Source organism: Electrona antarctica, assembly GCF_951216825.1.
Source record: "Electrona antarctica genome assembly, chromosome: 9".
In the NCBI taxonomy this organism is placed as follows: domain Eukaryota; kingdom Metazoa; phylum Chordata; class Actinopteri; order Myctophiformes; family Myctophidae; genus Electrona; species Electrona antarctica.
The window spans coordinates 52322741-52340089 of NC_136790.1; the positions used below are offsets into that span (position 1 = coordinate 52322741).

General features: G+C 44.6%; 1 protein-coding gene across 1 annotated transcript; it reads left to right on the forward strand.

The window, feature by feature from the left end:
* Positions 1-1584: 1584 nt before the first annotated feature.
* On the forward strand, positions 1585-12361 carry LOC306929252 (neuritin-like; the record flags this gene model as incomplete). Its single annotated transcript, XM_079509694.1, has 3 exons — positions 1585-1685; positions 9110-9266; positions 12106-12361. The coding sequence occupies exons 1-3, from the start codon at positions 1637-1639 to the stop codon at positions 12359-12361; spliced, it is 462 nt and encodes a 153-aa protein (XP_079365820.1). The 5' UTR covers positions 1585-1636.
* Between the last annotated feature and the right edge of the window lie 4988 nt (positions 12362-17349).

Here is a 17349-nt window from a genome sequence, read left to right on the forward strand (position 1 = left end):
ATACACATGGTGCAACATTCTTAATTATAGCCATATTTATACTGTCAGGTTTCATGTCATAATCTTGGTTAAAAAAATAATATATATATATATATATATTCCAAAAGGAATAAAAGGCGGCAGAAAGGGAGACATGTCCAATTAGTTGTGCCTTCCTTGGAAAGCCTGATGTACAGTATGTGTTCCATCTTGACAGCTGTCTGGTCATTAGCCGATATACAAGCCCACAACGCGTTGTGGGCTTGTAGATCGGCTAATGACCAGACAGCTGTCTGGTCATTAGGAGCTAGAGATACACTATGTTAGACGTGCACATTTTGACCTAACAACTGTCTTGGTGTCGAAGCACTGCCCAGCCTAGCATGAAAAGCCATTACATGAGACAGTTACAAAATGTCTAAAGTCTCAAAGTTTCTTAATTGGAACTCATTTTTTCAGTTCATTATGACGAAAGTAGGCTGATATTATTTTGTCATCCTCCAACGAGCATGGAGTAGATCAGTATAATACCGTCCTATAATGGAGCTATGTGTGTGGGTGGCTGGGTGCGTCTGAGCACGAAAACAGCATGGTTGTTATTCACGAACTGTGCCCAAACCTAACACACACACAAACACAGACGCACATATTAACTGTGGGCCTATATATGATGATTTCGGGTGTGCCAGTAGTACAGTACAGTGACATACTGCCAGTAAAGTACAGAGGGACCCCCATGCACACGGTTCTGTCATTTCTCAACCGTTTCGGATGCGGGGCGGCTCGCCGGAATCGGGCCGGCACCCTGGGTGCGTTCCTGTGGGTCTAGAACTCCCCCCCCCCGGGGACCCCCACATGGAGTTGCACCACTCACTTCACACGGGTGTGATTTTTCTTTTATTATATACAAAAAAAAATCAACATTTTATGAATTAAACAAATTTAACAAATTCAATGTTGTGAATAAATTAGAACAAATAAAAAAATGTATTCCATAAATTAGAAAACAAAAAGAAGTTGAGAAAATAGCCGATCCACACGCTCAAAACAATATATAAGGCGTTGTTGTGACCATGATATAGATATCTGCTATTTGGGTCCTGGGGACGTTATACATCACATTCCTGAATCTCAACGTCTGCATGTAAGTATGGGAGGAACCGGCCATGCAGTAATGAATGAATCTATCCAGCAATAAATATGGGATGGCGCCGTGCTCATGGCATGCGTCGCAGCATCAGCAGCCAGCCAGCAGGGGAGGTGAGACAACCGTCCGGTTGGAAGGAGGGGCTGGAGGGGGAGGGGGGGGGGGGGGGATGAGGAGGGAGGGACTGGAGGGGGGCAGGACCGCAGGTACCAAAAGCAAACCGTTATCTTATACAGTCACGATAGACGCTGCACTCACTGATATAAATTTAAGTGTTGATCATTTTTTAAAGACGTTGCGGACTTGCAGTCAATGTTTTCCCGTTCCCATTAGGCTATAGTAGTAGTAGGCCTACTTACTTAGACTATTCTTCTTAATTCGTATTATTAGTCTATATTATACTATTACTAGCGCTTTAAATCCATGGACTACTTGGTCAGATCCCATCCGTAGATATAGATGGCTCGTGGTGATACTGCTGCCCCGCGCTTGGATTGAAATGCTGTGGACATGGGATTTATGTCGACGAAAATACAAAGAGTTTTTGCGTTTGCCATAGGTAAGATATTAAGAATATATATAAGACATCTTCACGTCGTAATTGTTCATTGTTGTATTTATTTGGCTAGATGTGTGTAGTGTAGAATGATGCCCGGGGTGTGTGCGCGCGCGTGCAGCAGGCTACCTATATTTCTTTATTTTTTTCTTTCTGTAGGATATACATAATAAACATAATAAGGCTATAGGCTACATTTGATCCGGCTATACAATAATTATACCACCAATCTCCATGTAACCTATATTATACTATGATTAGCCTATGTTGTTTAATGCACATAATATTAATGTTATGTCAGGCATTGGCATCGCCAGCAGCAGCAACACACCCCTTAGTGTTAGATAGCCTATGTCTAAAAATAGCACCTACTACTTGCAGGATATGGTGTGCATGCATACAGCTTTATAGGAAAACACAATATTCAAATGAAGACTATATATATATAGCCAGACATTCTGTTAAAAGATTATATTCTCAATGAATCCCCCAGAATGTATATAGCCTACAGTATAGGTGCAGCTTTACTAAATCGCATCAAAAATATAGCCTAAGTTTAATAGCCTATACAATATTTAATAGCAGATCCTTGAATACAATACCTGGATGGCTGCAAGTGCAAAATAAATCTTCAAAATTGCAGCTTAACATAATAATAATAATAATAATCATACTCAGTCATAATTGTTTCGTCCTAATTAATCTAAACAGCTACAGCATATCCCATCAAATAGGATATATATATACACACCATAGTAAATATCTAAAAATATCTATCTAAAAAAATGCAAATATCTACAAGTGATAAGTTAAGAGTATATGCGCTATAATTTACAAAAACTATATATAGGCTATACTTCATCCAAAACGTCACAAACTGTCTCAAATGACCATGAAGATAAGGAGGAAACCCCTTTTCAGAGCCACATTAAAGCTACAAACTAATTTGAATTAATAAAACATTGTTTTGGTTATTTACACCATGTGGTCCCCAAAGTGGGGTCCGGGGACCCCCAGGAGTCCTTGAGGGAGTTCCAGGGGGTCCCCCAGCGAAATGATAGTTTGGAACCAAATGGACCCTTATGGGTCTGTAACTCTGAGAGTGTACAAATGGAACCAAATGGACCCTAATGGGTCCATTTGGTTCCATTTGTGCACTATCAGAGTTAAATTAACATTGATTTTACCATATAAACTGGGGTCCCAGAGATAGAAATGCCATTAAATGGGCTAATGCATGTCAAACTGCATGGGGGTCAATTTCACGGGTTGAGAATCACTGCTAGAGCTGTAAGAAATCTTCTCTTATGGGGGTCCCTGGCATATCTTTTTCAAATGGTGGTCCGCGGGCTAATTAGTGTCAATTTGAGGGTCCTTGACATGAAAAAGTATGGGAACCAGAACCACTGATTGACACCATGGTGCAGACAAGAGCTGTGGTTGTGGGTGTAGTGTCCAGTGCCACTGGTATTGCATAGGGTACCAGGATGTTAGAGACAGGTGGGTCATATCATATGTGATTAAGTGGTGGTGATTACATGCAAGGTGACTGGAATGTGAGTCATTTGAAGTGAACCAGTAAAGACTACAAGGCAGCCTGTCTCCGGTGTGTTTTAATACTTAAATGTGAATAGACAACACTACAGTGGGTGGTTTGGTTGGTTTCCCTACTATCTTCTATTGATAAATGTAGACCCTGGTGTCGGGTAGGACACCTACTGGTAGAGGAGTTGTACTGCCTGAGTGAACGTCATTATGTGCACACAGTACCTCCCAAGCCCCCAGTAAGGCTATCCAACGTTGAAGCTGCCACTACCTACTGGCGAAATGTGGAATTGCAGCACGTTCATGGAGGTGGACGGACGTTCATGGCGTCACGTGCGTAAGCCCCGGACCTCAGGAACGCTAAACTTCCGCTCGCGCGAGCCATTGAGTTATACTTCCGGCCGTGCTTCAAAACGCCACTGAGCAACTTCCACTGAAATGAATAGCCGGGGGGGCGGGGCTAACGCTCCCGTTCGGTCTTTATCCTTTTATTACTCTATGGTACCTACTACCTCCCCATGCAGCCCCGCCCCCAGGCCAAGTATAGGGTTCTGTCTTGGAAGAGAGCAGTAGGTAGCCTATAGGAGGAAGTTTAAGTTTAGGTAGCCTATAGGAAATGATTACCATTGGTGGAAAAAGTACCCACATTTTTTTTACTTAACCTCTTTTACTTAACCTCTTACCCAAATGATGACCTCATCAAATGTGGGCACATTTGTGATGCCGTTTTCAGCCCAAGGAGTGTTTTTTGTGCAAAACTAACACGTGGAATGGATTCAGGACCATGAAAACACCCTAGTTTGACACGTCACATGCTATACTTAAAGCATAATGACATTTAGAAAATGTCGCCTTAGGTTGTTAATGGTGGCCATATGGATTTGCCAGTGTGGGATTTGGGCGCCCTATAGCTAAATCATTAGAGCATGCCCTGGGCTACATCTGTGCAAAATGTGGTACTTTCAGTCGAATTAGCGCGAAAATATTCCTAAACTCATCAAGTATATGCAGTCATAGCTGCAGCGTCAAGCTGCGCTTAATTTGACACCGCAGCAATGATTGCGCCCGAGCAGCGCACGCGGATTTGTCTATACGATTCCACAGAGGAGGGGTTCCCTGGGCGCAGCCATTACTGATGTACAGTAGCTTTACACCTCAGTAGCACCGATTAGCTACACCTGGCCTACAGGGCACTGCTCCATGGACTAATTAGCTACACCTGGCCTACAGGGCACTCACTGCTCCATGGACTGATTAGCTACACCTGGCCTACAGGGCACTCACTGCTCCATGGACTGATTAGCTACACCTGGCCTACAGGGCACTCACTGCTCCATGGATTCAGGTCCAGGTCAAGAAGAGCCAAATTAGGAAATGACAAATGTCTCCATCTGACGGCAGGTGGACCTCGCCGGATAACGATGTACGTCCTGTAGTGAGAATGGGATGGCACGCCAGGTGAAGGGCACATGGTGGACAGACATGTTTGATGCCAGGAAAAGTAAGCCTATACAGCAGGGGTGCCCACACTTTTTGACTTGAGAGCTACTTTCAAAATGACCAGCTCGGCAAGATCTACCCACCAAATCAATTATTATACCATTGCTGAAAATAGTTTAAATATGTACCTGAGGGGGCTTCGGAATAGTAGAGTTCGTGTTACATTCTGTACAGTATAAGACAAATGCACTTGGAATGGGAAATAGAGGGGGAGAATTCTTTTTTTTTTAATCATTTTTTTTCCTTCAATATATTTAAATGAAATACTCTTTAGGGGCATGTCATGTCATCTACCTGCATAGCCTTTGTGATCTACTGGTAGATCGCGATCTACCTTTTGGGCACCCCTGCTATACAGTATAGGTAGCCAACTACCAGTATATGGAAAGTATATACCTAAGTCCCTCCCTGAAGGACAAAGATTAGGACAGATATAGTGATAGTGATATAGTACTTTATTGTCAGTTCAAACTGAAATTTGTCTTGCGACCCAGCAGCCAAGTATGCAGAACACATAGGGTGCGTTCGGAAATGCGCCCTGAACCCAGTGCTCTCTTGTCGTTCGTTTATTCAGTGCTCTCGGTGCGTTGTCGTTCGAAAATCCAGTGCGCTTCGCACCGGGTGTGCCGACTAGTGCCCCGCACTGAGCGACCCTATACCCTGAAGCTGGGGTTGTCCGGTGTCGGCGGTGTGAATGTGTCACAGCTGTGGTCGTTCGTAAAATAAGGCACACTGTGACGTCACCACCGCCCACCACACTCAACAAACTGACCACATTCCCGGTGCGCATTTCCGAACGCACCCATATATACACACATTTGACATAACACAAAGAACAAGACAATTTACATACATAAAGACATGAAGACAAGAGCAATGTCCACCGCCTAGATAACCCCATGGCTACTACAACTCCTGATTAAAGCCTCAAAGTCGACTGGTGGACAAAGGACCTCATTAGTCTGATGACTTTGTCCAGACGACATGGACAAGTCTATGTATACTGGAAAGATGACGGGGAGGATGACTGATAATGAATAAAAAACCCAATGTCACGGTACACGACGGTGAGACCATCTGGATCACAGCGCTATAGCTGCGCCTGTAGATTTAACCTCTGCAAACAGCAGAAATAAATCCATGCTGTATTAAAAAACCCATTGAAACTAGGGGTGTGCTGATATATCGATACGTCCTCCCGCGATAAATAATCAATATTGATTATTAAAATATATATTTATTTATTTTAGAAATTTGAAATGTTGTTCATAATGAAGTGATGAACAACATGTTTAGAAAAGGAGGAAATGACAGCTAAAATAAAGCAAATCCCACTCAGATTCCACAGCAACCAGAAGTACTGAATTACTGGATGGTGATTTGTCCAAAGTCTCCAAACAGCTTTGTGGGAATACAAAATGCTGCATTTTTTCAGTTCCAAGTATTTTGTAGTTGCAGATATCGTGATATATCGTTGATGAAATTTCATACAATATATCGATATATCGCAAATATCGCAATATATCGAATATCGTGATATTATCGTTATCGAGGGCCTAATATCGCGATATATATCGTATCGTGAGGAACCCATATCGTCCCACCCCTAATTGAAACCCGGGAAAGCATTTTTTTAATTATTTATTTACCCAGGGAAGTAGCTGAGCACAGGTGCTCATTTTCAGCAACGCCCTGCACATAGAAACACACACACACACACACACACACACACACACACACACACACACACACACACACACACACGCACACGCACACGCACACACATTAAAACCTGGGAGCTGACCAGTACAACCACAGTCTTATACTGTTGGCCACTAAGCAGCTCCAGGGGGAGCAGTTGGGGGTTCAGTCAGTGCCTTGCTCAAGGGCACTTCAGCGGTGTTGGGAGAGTGATGACAATCACTTCCCCACCCAGATTTTTCCTGCCCGTCCGGGGAATCGAACCGGCAACCTTTCGGCAACAAGGGCGATCCTCTAACCCTTAGGCCTTAGGTCATTTTAGCTATTATACTGTATATATATAATATATAGTTTTTCAGAAAACTCTTTGGATTTAGAAACAGTGGTTCTCAAAGATAGAAGATGTACAAGTTTGCGTGCCGCGCTGCGTGCTTGTACATCTGGTATTTTTGAATTATTTTATTTTTTTATTTTTTATTTACACAAAAGATGGGGGTCCCCACTAGGAAAATACATGTTTGGGGGTACTATTAAAGTTGGCACAAAAACGTTTTGAGAACTTATTTAGAAAGTAGGGATGCACCGAAAGGGAAATTCTTGGCTGAAAACCGAATACCGAATATCCGATTATGATTAATATTATATATCTTTTTTCCTACAATTGCTGTCATGGCCGTACCTTAAAGCTACCTGATTTATGCCAAAGAAATGGTTATGGCAAAACTTAACTTAAATAATAATCACCATTATGGGTCCATAAAACATTTATTCAGCTCTTTTGAATGCATTAATTGCATACACTATTCGGTGATATATTTTCTGCCTATTCGGGCCGAAACCGAATAGGCCGAAAATGCATTTTTAGCCATTTTCTGCCGAATATTTTCTGCAACCGAATATTCGGTGCATGACTATTAGAAAGCATTTGTTTCTCTGAAAACTACAAGACCCATAGCCACGGAAATCCACTACACAGCTTTTGGAGAAAAGAGATGAAGAAGTGAGTCTGAGAAAGAACCAAATCCCTTTGGTATATGACTATCTGAAAGAATTGCACCAGGCTTCCTGAACACGTCTGACAGACAGACACCAGAATGGGGGGCTTCCTGAACACGTCTGACAGACAGACACCAGAATGGGGGTTGGATCCACGCTGTCATGCACATACTTTTATCCCCAGGAACGACAACAAAGTGCGGTGGCCTCATTTTTTGGGCTTCTTCCTGAGACACGCTGGGTCTGATTAGTCTTTCAACTCTTTTGGCATCAGGTACATTGTGTCCCTGTTTTCAGTATATGGCCTAAATATATATAGTATCATTATAGATTAAATTCAAGACATTGCGAAAAAACGTTCCTGTTTTTTTTCTCAACATTTTTGAAGATAGATCTGCAACACGTTGTGATGCAATGCGTGAGCTTATACATCTGCTATATCTTCACTATGTTGTACAACAAAGTACTGTACATTGCCCCGTTTAGACCGGGAAAGCATCCGTGTCATTTAAAAATGTGGCTTCATAGCCAAAACCACATTATTCAAAAATAGCAGAGATGCACGCTCATATGCTGTGCTATTTTTGAGTGGTGCAACCACTCCAAGGAACAGCTTTGTCCCTATGTCCCAACCTATGTCCTAACCCGGCTATATGTGACTATGTCCATTTAGAGTACCAGTAGGGGCAAAAGTGGCGCTGTTGTGCCAGAAACAGAGAGAGAGAGAGATAGTGTTGCACTGTTGCCTGCTAATGAGAGAGAGAGAGAGAGAGAGAGAGAGAGAGGGGAGTTGCACCACTCAGTTCAGACAGGTGTGATTTTTTTGAAAATGTGTGCAAATCTTAAAGCGAACATTTTCAACTCAATGCTTCTGGGGGTCCCTGGAACAAAATATTGTGGCTTGAGATGGGGGTCGATCGGCAGCCAAATACATATAACTGTGGGAGCAGGTCCTTGACGTGAAAAAGTTTGAGAACCACTGATGTAGCAATGTTTCAGAAAACTGGTACGGTTTAGAATCGTCCTCTGGTCTTAGAAGAATAGATAGAATAGAATATAGTCCACAATCCTTTGGGGTGTATTTTGTCACATAGGCCTATATATATATACTATGTATAGTATATATTATGCACATATAGGTGAAATTCGTCCTCTGCATTTTTACCCTTCCTATAACAACTAGGAGCCGTGAGCAGCCTTGCATTCTGGGGCGCTCGGGGAGCAATTTAGGGAAACACATCCACACATTGTTGACCTGGCCACTAACCACTCAGCTACGGACGCCTCAGTCTTAATGGGTTACAGTACATGGTTAACAAAGCATTATGTTATGCTTTATCTATTGAAAAATAGAAGATCTACATGCTCATAGCGCGGCACCGAGTATTTTTTTTTAAATCTTGAAAATGTGCAAATCTTTGAATATATATTCTTTCAGAGCGAACGTTTTTAACTTGAATCTTTGCTTTTGGGAGGTCCCTGGAACAACAATTCCAGATGGGGGGGTCGGCGGCCAAATACATAGATTTGGGGACCTTGACATGCAAAAGGTTGAGCACCACTGACACAACTGTCAGGATTTAGATGCCATCTTTTTAGAATTGTCCTCAGGTCTAAGGGTTAAAGTGACTGGTAAAAGGTGTGTCACCTGTGTGTGTGTGTGTGTGTGTGTGTGTCATCTTCAGTGTTCCTGGCCATCCCTGTGGCGGCAGGAGACTCTCCCAATGTGAAGTGTGAGGGCATTTACAAGGACTTCTCTGACTGTGTCCTGGAGCTGGGAGACAGCATGGACAACTACCAGGAGAACGTCACCAGTGAGAAGGGAGTGGCGGCCGTGTGCAGGTACAGTACAATAAAACACTAACAACCAGGTAGAAGGGAGTGGCGGCCGTGTGCAGGTACAATAAAACACTAACCACCAGGTAGGGCCGGGCCTTCATTTTCAGGCCTGTTGAGAACTCTAGTTTTCGCCGGCTTTCGGGCACGGCTGCTGCGCTAATAACTTTGGGGCGGGCCCGTCTAGAGTTTAAATGGACAGGTAGCAGTCAAAAGGGAGACATATGAAGAGGAAGGACGGGTGGGGTAGGATCAATATGTCAGAACAGGTCAGCTCCATATATGGAGATCTAAGGGTTTGAAAAGTACAATATTTGCCTCTGATGTAGTGGAGCGGAAGTAAAAGTATTGAACTTTGTAAATACTACAGTGAAGTAAAAAGCACCTCAAAATTGTACTTACAGGTATGTACGGTACTAATGTACTTCAGGTACAGTCACTTTCCACCACTGAGTGCAAGTGAGAGACAGACTGACATTATAACATCCTTCCGTCTGTCTTCAGTGGATGGACACCAAGTCGCTGTCTCAGCCCTTTGTGATATGATGTGGTGGTGCATGTCTTCAGGGGACGGACACCAAGTCGCTGTCTCAGCCCTTTGTGATATGATGTCGTGGTGCATGTCTTCAGTGGATGGACACCAAGTCGCTGTCTCAGCCCTTTGTGATATGATGTCGTGGTGCATGCGGTATATACAGTGTATAGATTAATGCGTGACTGACTGAAATGGCAGGTTGGCATAAAGACATTCATCACGTTACGTTGACAGAACCCCGTCCGGGAGAGAGAAAGAGAACAGATGTATATACTTATCATCTCCCAGGGAGGAAAACACAAGTGAATGTTGGGGCTGAAACACTGGAGCCATACACACTTCTAAATAATTTATGACCTTGCTGCAGCAGTAATGAAATTCAGAAGAGAGAGATGTTTTTTTTTTGTGTGTGTCATTGTTAGTGCGTAGCTCTCCACACCCGCAGTACGGAACATCCAAGTTGAAACACATCTATATATCCCCCCTGTACAGTGACTGTATAGACGATGCCGCAGTGTCTTTAGCACCCGGCCACAATCACGGGGCGGGCGATAAAACATTCGTGTTCTTTCTGCCCTGTCGAAAAATGAACCGGCACACAGTGTGTGGTACAGCAAGGGGTAAAGTTCCTGCCCATGTAGGGATGTAACGATACATTTTAACAACGATGCGATGCGATGCGATGCGATGCGATGCGATTCAATGATTTGAAATCGATACAGTAACTATTTAAAATATATTGACATTATTTTAAACTAAGTAATTAATCCCCTTTTTCTTTTTTCTTCTATAAATTGCTAAATACCACGCACAGAAATGTAGTATTATTGATACTTATTATTGATCGATTATTTGCATAGCAAAACGATTCGATACCGATTATTTGGGGAGGGGGTGGGGAGGGCGATCTCTGTCACTGCATTAGGGCGATCTCTGTCACTGCATTAGGGCGATCTCTGTCACTGCATTAGGGCGATCTCTGTCACTGCATTAGGGCGATCTCTGTCACTGCATTAGGGCGATCTCTGTCACTGCACTAGGGCGATCTCTGTCACTGCATTAGGGCGATCTAGGGCGATCTCTGTCACTGCATTAGGGCGATCTCTGTCACTGCACTAAGGCGATCTCTGTCACTGCATTAGGGCGATCTCTGTCACTGCATTAGGGCGATCTCTGTCACTGCATTAGGGCGATCTCTGTCACTGCACTAGGGCGATCTCTGTCACTGCATTAGGGCGATCTCTGTCACTGCATTAGGGCGATCTCTGTCACTGCACTAGCGACTCCTACAGCAGTGTTAATTTCGGGGACTAAAAACGATGACAAAATATTTTCGTCAACTACTAACTTTTTTCACTGACGAAAACGAAAGAAAAACTCGGCTATGATGGCTAAAACTAAGACTCTCCTTACGGGTCCATTTGCTTCCATTTGTAACACTCTCAGAGTTGAAATAAAATTAAAGAAAAGGTGTGATAAGTAAGAACCACTGTGCTGCACAGCCTTCATACGTACTGTAAGACCTATGAAGTAAAGAAGAGGCCCAATTTCTTACCTAAAGAGGGTATGCGCATGTATAAAGTGAGTGGCAAAGTGAGTTTAACGTCAGTCGCAGTCAGCAATCAGACTTTTCTGTGTGGATGTATGGGCTGTCAAGGCCAGAAAGTCGGGGTTTTTTGCCACTCAGTAGGCGTTCTCGGTCCCCCCGCATTACTTCCGGGTATGATGATGTCATTCGCATAACCTCTAGTCTATATGGCTGGCTGCCGTGTCGTGTATAGAGCGTCGCAGTCCCGCCCCCTACCAGGGCACAGGAAATGATTCTCCGTTCATTTTCCTCATAGACATTTCAAAAAGTATTTATTTAAAGACCTTTTAAGTGTCGTACAAAGCCAACTCTTGTCGTGACAAATCATGACAACAAACACATTTTTTGGGCCGAACAAAGAATTAGAAAGAAGAAAAAAACGGCAGGTTACAACACTTTTTTTGTTGTTTTTCTTCTTTGTAATTATTTGTTTGGTCCAAAATATTGTGTTTATTGTCATGATTTGTCACGACTCGAGTTGGCTTTGTCCGCGGCGTAACCGTCTTTAAATAAATACTTTTTGAAATGTCTATGGGAAAAATGCATTGGGAATCATTTCCTGGGCCCTGGCGTCGTCATGACGGGGGCGGGACTGCGACGCTCTATAGTCAGCATGTTTTAGAGAGAACAAGGAATAACTTCCAAGGGAAACCGCTTAATAGTCGCTTAAATTGCGGAGCCCCATCTTGACCCTTTTTTGTGTCTTTTTTGCCATTATATAGCCACTGGGAGGCGTTCCACACGTGCGCCCTCACCGCGCTGTCCGACTGCCAGGAGGAAGTGGGGCCCATCTGGGAGACCCTGCGGGAGGACTCCAGGAAGATCCGCTTCCAGGGGAGCCTGTTCGACCTGTGCAGCCCCAGCTCCGCTCCCCCCAGCCTGCTGCGCTCCCAGCTGGCCGCAGGCCTTCCCTTGCCCTTCCTGCTCAGCTGCAGCAGCATGCTCATAATAACTGGCTCCATATGGGCGTCGACATAAGACGGTGGAGAGGAGGAGACCACCGCCTCCCCCCCCCCCCCCCCCCGCCATCTTCCCAGAGCACTTGCACATTCCTCGGGGTGGTGGTGGTGGTGACGTCCTCCTATTATAGCCAAGGATTTCTTCAGTAGGCAGAGTAATATTTCAGTAGGCCTATCGTTGCATTTGCGGGATTACGTTGACCACTTTAACCCCCTGGCGTCCCTATTCTTGGGCTTTTTTTTGTTTTTGTTTTTAAATATAGGGCTTAAGAGGTTAGCAAAGAGCCATTAGATGACTTTGGGCACCTCTCATTTCGTTTTCACTTTTTCACCGGGCTGTTGTGGTGCTTTTGAAATGGTTGAAGTCGTTTTTTGATGACATCCAAACGCAACGCGACGCACTCAGTGGAGCCCCGGGCCTAAAGGGCCTTGCAAACGTGAAGCGAGGAACGCAGGTGTTGTTGCCTGAGATCGACACAGGTCTCCTCCAGGTCTGGATCGACACAGGTCTCCTCCAGGTCTGGATCGACACAGGTCTCCTCCAGGTCTGGATCGAGACACAGGTCTCCTCCAGGTCTGGATCGACACAGGTCTCCTCCAGGTCTGGATCGAGACACAGGTCTCCTCCAGGTCTGGATCGACACAGGTCTCCTCCAGGTCTGGATCGACACAGGTCTCCTCCAGGTCTGGATCGACACAGGTCTCCTCCAGGTCTGGATCGAGACACAGGTCTCCTCCACGTCTGGATCGACACAGGTCTCCTCCAGGTCTGGATCGACACAGGTCTCCTCCAGGTCTGGATCGACACAGGTCTCCTCCAGGTCTGGATCGACACAGGTCTCCTCCAGGTCTGGATCGACACAGGTCTCCTCCAGGTCTGGATCGACACAGGTCTCCTCCAGGTCTGGATCGACACAGGTCTCCTCCAGGTCTGGATCGAGACACAGGTCTCCTCCAGGTCTGGATCGACACAGGTCTCCTCCAGGTCTGGATCGAGACACAGGTCTCCTCCAGGTCTGGATCGACACAGGTCTCCTCCAGGTCTGCTCAAGAGGGGCGCAACAACGCAACAGAACGCAACGAGCACGCGCGCAACAAATTCACGGGACCGCGCTCACGTAAATACGCTTGCGTTGTCGCACCGCGACTTCCCCCTCGAGCAAAAACGCAGGTCTCATTGAAAATGAACTATAGGCACGTTTTCTCGCTCCCCGTTTGCAAGGCCCTTTCAGCCTACATCCCTTTGGTCTAGCGGTCTATGTTTCACTGATATCATCCTGAGAAGGTTGACGACCACTGGTGTCATCTGGCTACGCATGGCCAAACAACCCGTGTACTCACATTTCACATAATAGTCTTAATCTAATCAGTGCAAAGTCTACAGTCAGATAGCTGTCTAGTTAGCAACATAACCATGTGTGTGTCATGGTATGACAATGATCATTCGAGGGATGTTGTCTAGCCCAGAGCCCTAAACCACAGCTTATTTTATATAAAGAAACCCCAAGAAATGATCTGAGAAATTATTTACAAGCGATAAGAGAACCAATATATATGTATCTCATATAAGTTATATAGATGTAGGTGAATAAGATCATATATTATATATGATAATAGATACATTATGAAATCATGACCCATAGTGTGAGTGAGGAGTTTGGCAAGCATAGGACTGAAACAACAGCTAAAGCAAAGTCATAGTCTCGTATTTCTGCCTATTTATAAAGCATAGCAATATTGATTTGGGGGGTTGTTTAATACTTTTAAGGCTATAGTTCTAGAATTTTGTGTTTTAAGTGACAATCAAGACAGCGAAACTTGACGTTCTGTCCGAATATCCCTATGAAGACACCAAAAAGACAGACATGCACGCACGCAGACATGCGTGTGCACACACACACACACACGCACACACACACACACACACACACACACACACACACACACACACACACACACACACACACACACACACACACACACACACACACACACACACACACACACACACACACACACACACACACACACACACACACGGTTTGTACTTATGGGAGTTCCAAGCACATTGCATGGAGTGGGAAAGTTGACGTTGTATGGAAGTTGTTTGCCTGCTATACAGACAGTGCTATACTGTAACTCCCAATATAATAAAAGCACATTATAGATATTATCTCTATAGCACAGCAATGTAATGTGGATATTAGATTACAGCACATACCATAGGGGTAGACCAGTGGTTCTCAGCCTGTGGGTCAGGGACCCCCAGGGGGTTAGGTTTAGGGTCAAGGGGCCAGTGAGGCTTTCCAACGTTGAAGCACTGGGCCCTAGCGGTAAGAGGAGGGACTGCAGGCGGACCCGTGGAAGTATGACGAGGAAACCCTGTGCAGCTGGGCTTTAACGTTGAGCGCGTTTGCACTTCCGCATTTTGGGCACCACATTTTGGTGCCCAAATCGCCACTGAGCAACTTCCACTGACATGAATAGCGGGGGGGGGGGCGGAGCTTCGCGCCAGATCAGTCTCTATCCTTTTATATACTCTATGGTTAGGGTCCCCCACATGTTTTTGGAGCAAAGAAAAGGAGCATTACTGCATAAAACATAATCAACAAACTATACTATAAAAACTGTCTTCATTTAAAAAAAAACACCAGTTCAAACCAGTTCAAAGATTATGTTGGGGGGGGGGGGGGGTCCTAGCCTGGCTAATAAGCCAGACTAATATCACACAACACTGTCGCGGTATATCAGTCTGGGCTGGCTCCACTTGGATTTCATTTCCCGGGGAACATTTTCTCTTTGACGCAATTGGTCAGAGCTACTGTCAGTCAAAAGTCTCAAGCATTGAACGTCACTGTACCAAAGCCCGCCTATATTGCATACCGTGTCCCGATTGGTCCGACCTGTTCTCTGCTGTAGGAAAGAGGCGTGCTACTGAGCCTCGCCAGACCGTAATCCGCTGGTAGGCAACTTTTTTTTGCCAACGGCTGATTCGGTCTGGTTTATTAACCAGGCTAGGGGGGTCCCCAGTTCAAAGATTATTTTGGGGTGTCCCCAGTTCAAAGATTATTTTGGGGGGGTCCCCAATTCAAAGATTATGTTGGGGGGGGGGGGGGGGGGGGGGGGTCCCCAGTTAAAAACATATTTGGGGGTGGGGGGTTGGGGGGAGGGGTCACGGCCTGAAAAGGTTGAGAACCACTGGGGTGGGTAGATGACACTGCTTCACCGACACGTCCAGCGTATGCAACACAAGTATTACAGAGCAATGACTACATAGACACATACTACAAAATAGAGTCAAACCTTAGTTAATTCTACTCTGAAGGGTCCATTTGGTTACATTTGTACTCTCTCAAGAGATATAAATGGATTAACACTAATGATTTTACCTGTACATACGCGTTGAGCGTACACACTATCTCATACAAATACAATATAATTAATTTATACCAACATGCACATGACTGTTCTCTGATATGAGGCAAAATTACAACATTTTTATGTAGCTATGTAATGGCTGTTTACGTACAGTCGCTTAATTGCGGCTATAATATTATTACATGTTTGGAAACATTTTAAGTTAATTAGGTATTCGGCGATGAGCCATTCTTTTAAAAAAAACACGTTCCAAATTTTTTGCCCAAATTAAGTTATTGAAAATTGTATGGTTATCTTTTTATTGATAGGATAGTCTGACCAGGCAGGCACTCTTAAAACATGGATGGATGCTGTGGACCAATAATAGCCTAGTATACTTAGTTTACTGGCATTAATACAAATTCATTCAGCAGAAATGCATGATCGTTTTTTTCCACCAAAACAATATTTTGTTGTTTTGTACCTCGGCCACGATATTGTTGTATGCATGCTATAGGTTAGACTTTTGACATATACTGTTAGTTGTAGTATTGTTTCTTATCCACTGCAGGGACGTGCAGAGAGTGCTAGAGGGGCAGGGGCTGAAATCCCGTAAGGGGGCACTTTTGGACAAAAATAGCAAAAAATAGCAGATCTACCAGCTCTCAACGCGTCGCAGCGCGACGCTAGAGTGACCAAATCCAAATTGTTAATTTGAGGGACACAAGCGATACTGCTACCGGGTTAGCAATTTACTACTTGAGTTGCTATTAAATAGGCCATAGGCCTATTGGCTATAATTTATAAACGCCTCTGGTGTCTCACATTTTGTAAAACAATCATGCTTTATTTTTATGCTATTTTAACAGGCTTAAAAACACATCTTGCAGGAAGAGACAATGAGAGAGCTTTACAACAGAAGGCCAACTATTAGGGGACTAACTATTAGGGCATTTGAACACTGATGCCTGCCAGTCACAATGTGGGACAGGGTCTCCATTTGTGAGACACCTGAACAGTCTTGGAAATGAGGGACTGTCCCACGCAAAGAGGGACATCTGGTCACCCTACGCGACGCGTTGAGAGCTTGTAGATCAGCTACAAGCTTGTAGACAGCTGATCTACAGCTTGTAGATCAGCTGTCATTTGTTCAACGCAAAATGCTGCATTCAAGTTCAGGAGACTTTGGGGGGAAAAGAATAAATTCTCCTGAATGCTGCCTTCCGGCATAGCATGCAAGGAAAGGAGAGGAGTGGCATTTGCATTTTTTCCCACCATAGTAAATGCTGCATTCGTGGTCTGGAGAGGCAGGGCCGGATTAACACCTCTGAGGGCCCCTGGGCACTGAAACTCAAAGGGCCCCCCTTTGAGTTTTTATTGGGCCGTTTTGGGGCGGTTTTATGCCGTTATATTGCCCTATTTCCAGTCGCCTACCCCCCCCCCCCCCCCCCCCCCCCCCCCAAAAAAAAACACTAATCTTTTTAGACACCATTTATTTCATTCGGATTAGCAGGGGAAATATTCTGTGGAGCCCCTGGTCACTGGTGCCCAAGGGCCCCTGGGCCCGTGCCCAAAAGTGCCCATATGGTAGATCCGGCCCTGTGGAGAGGGCAGTTGTTTTAACAGACGGGTAAAAAGGGGCAGGGGCTG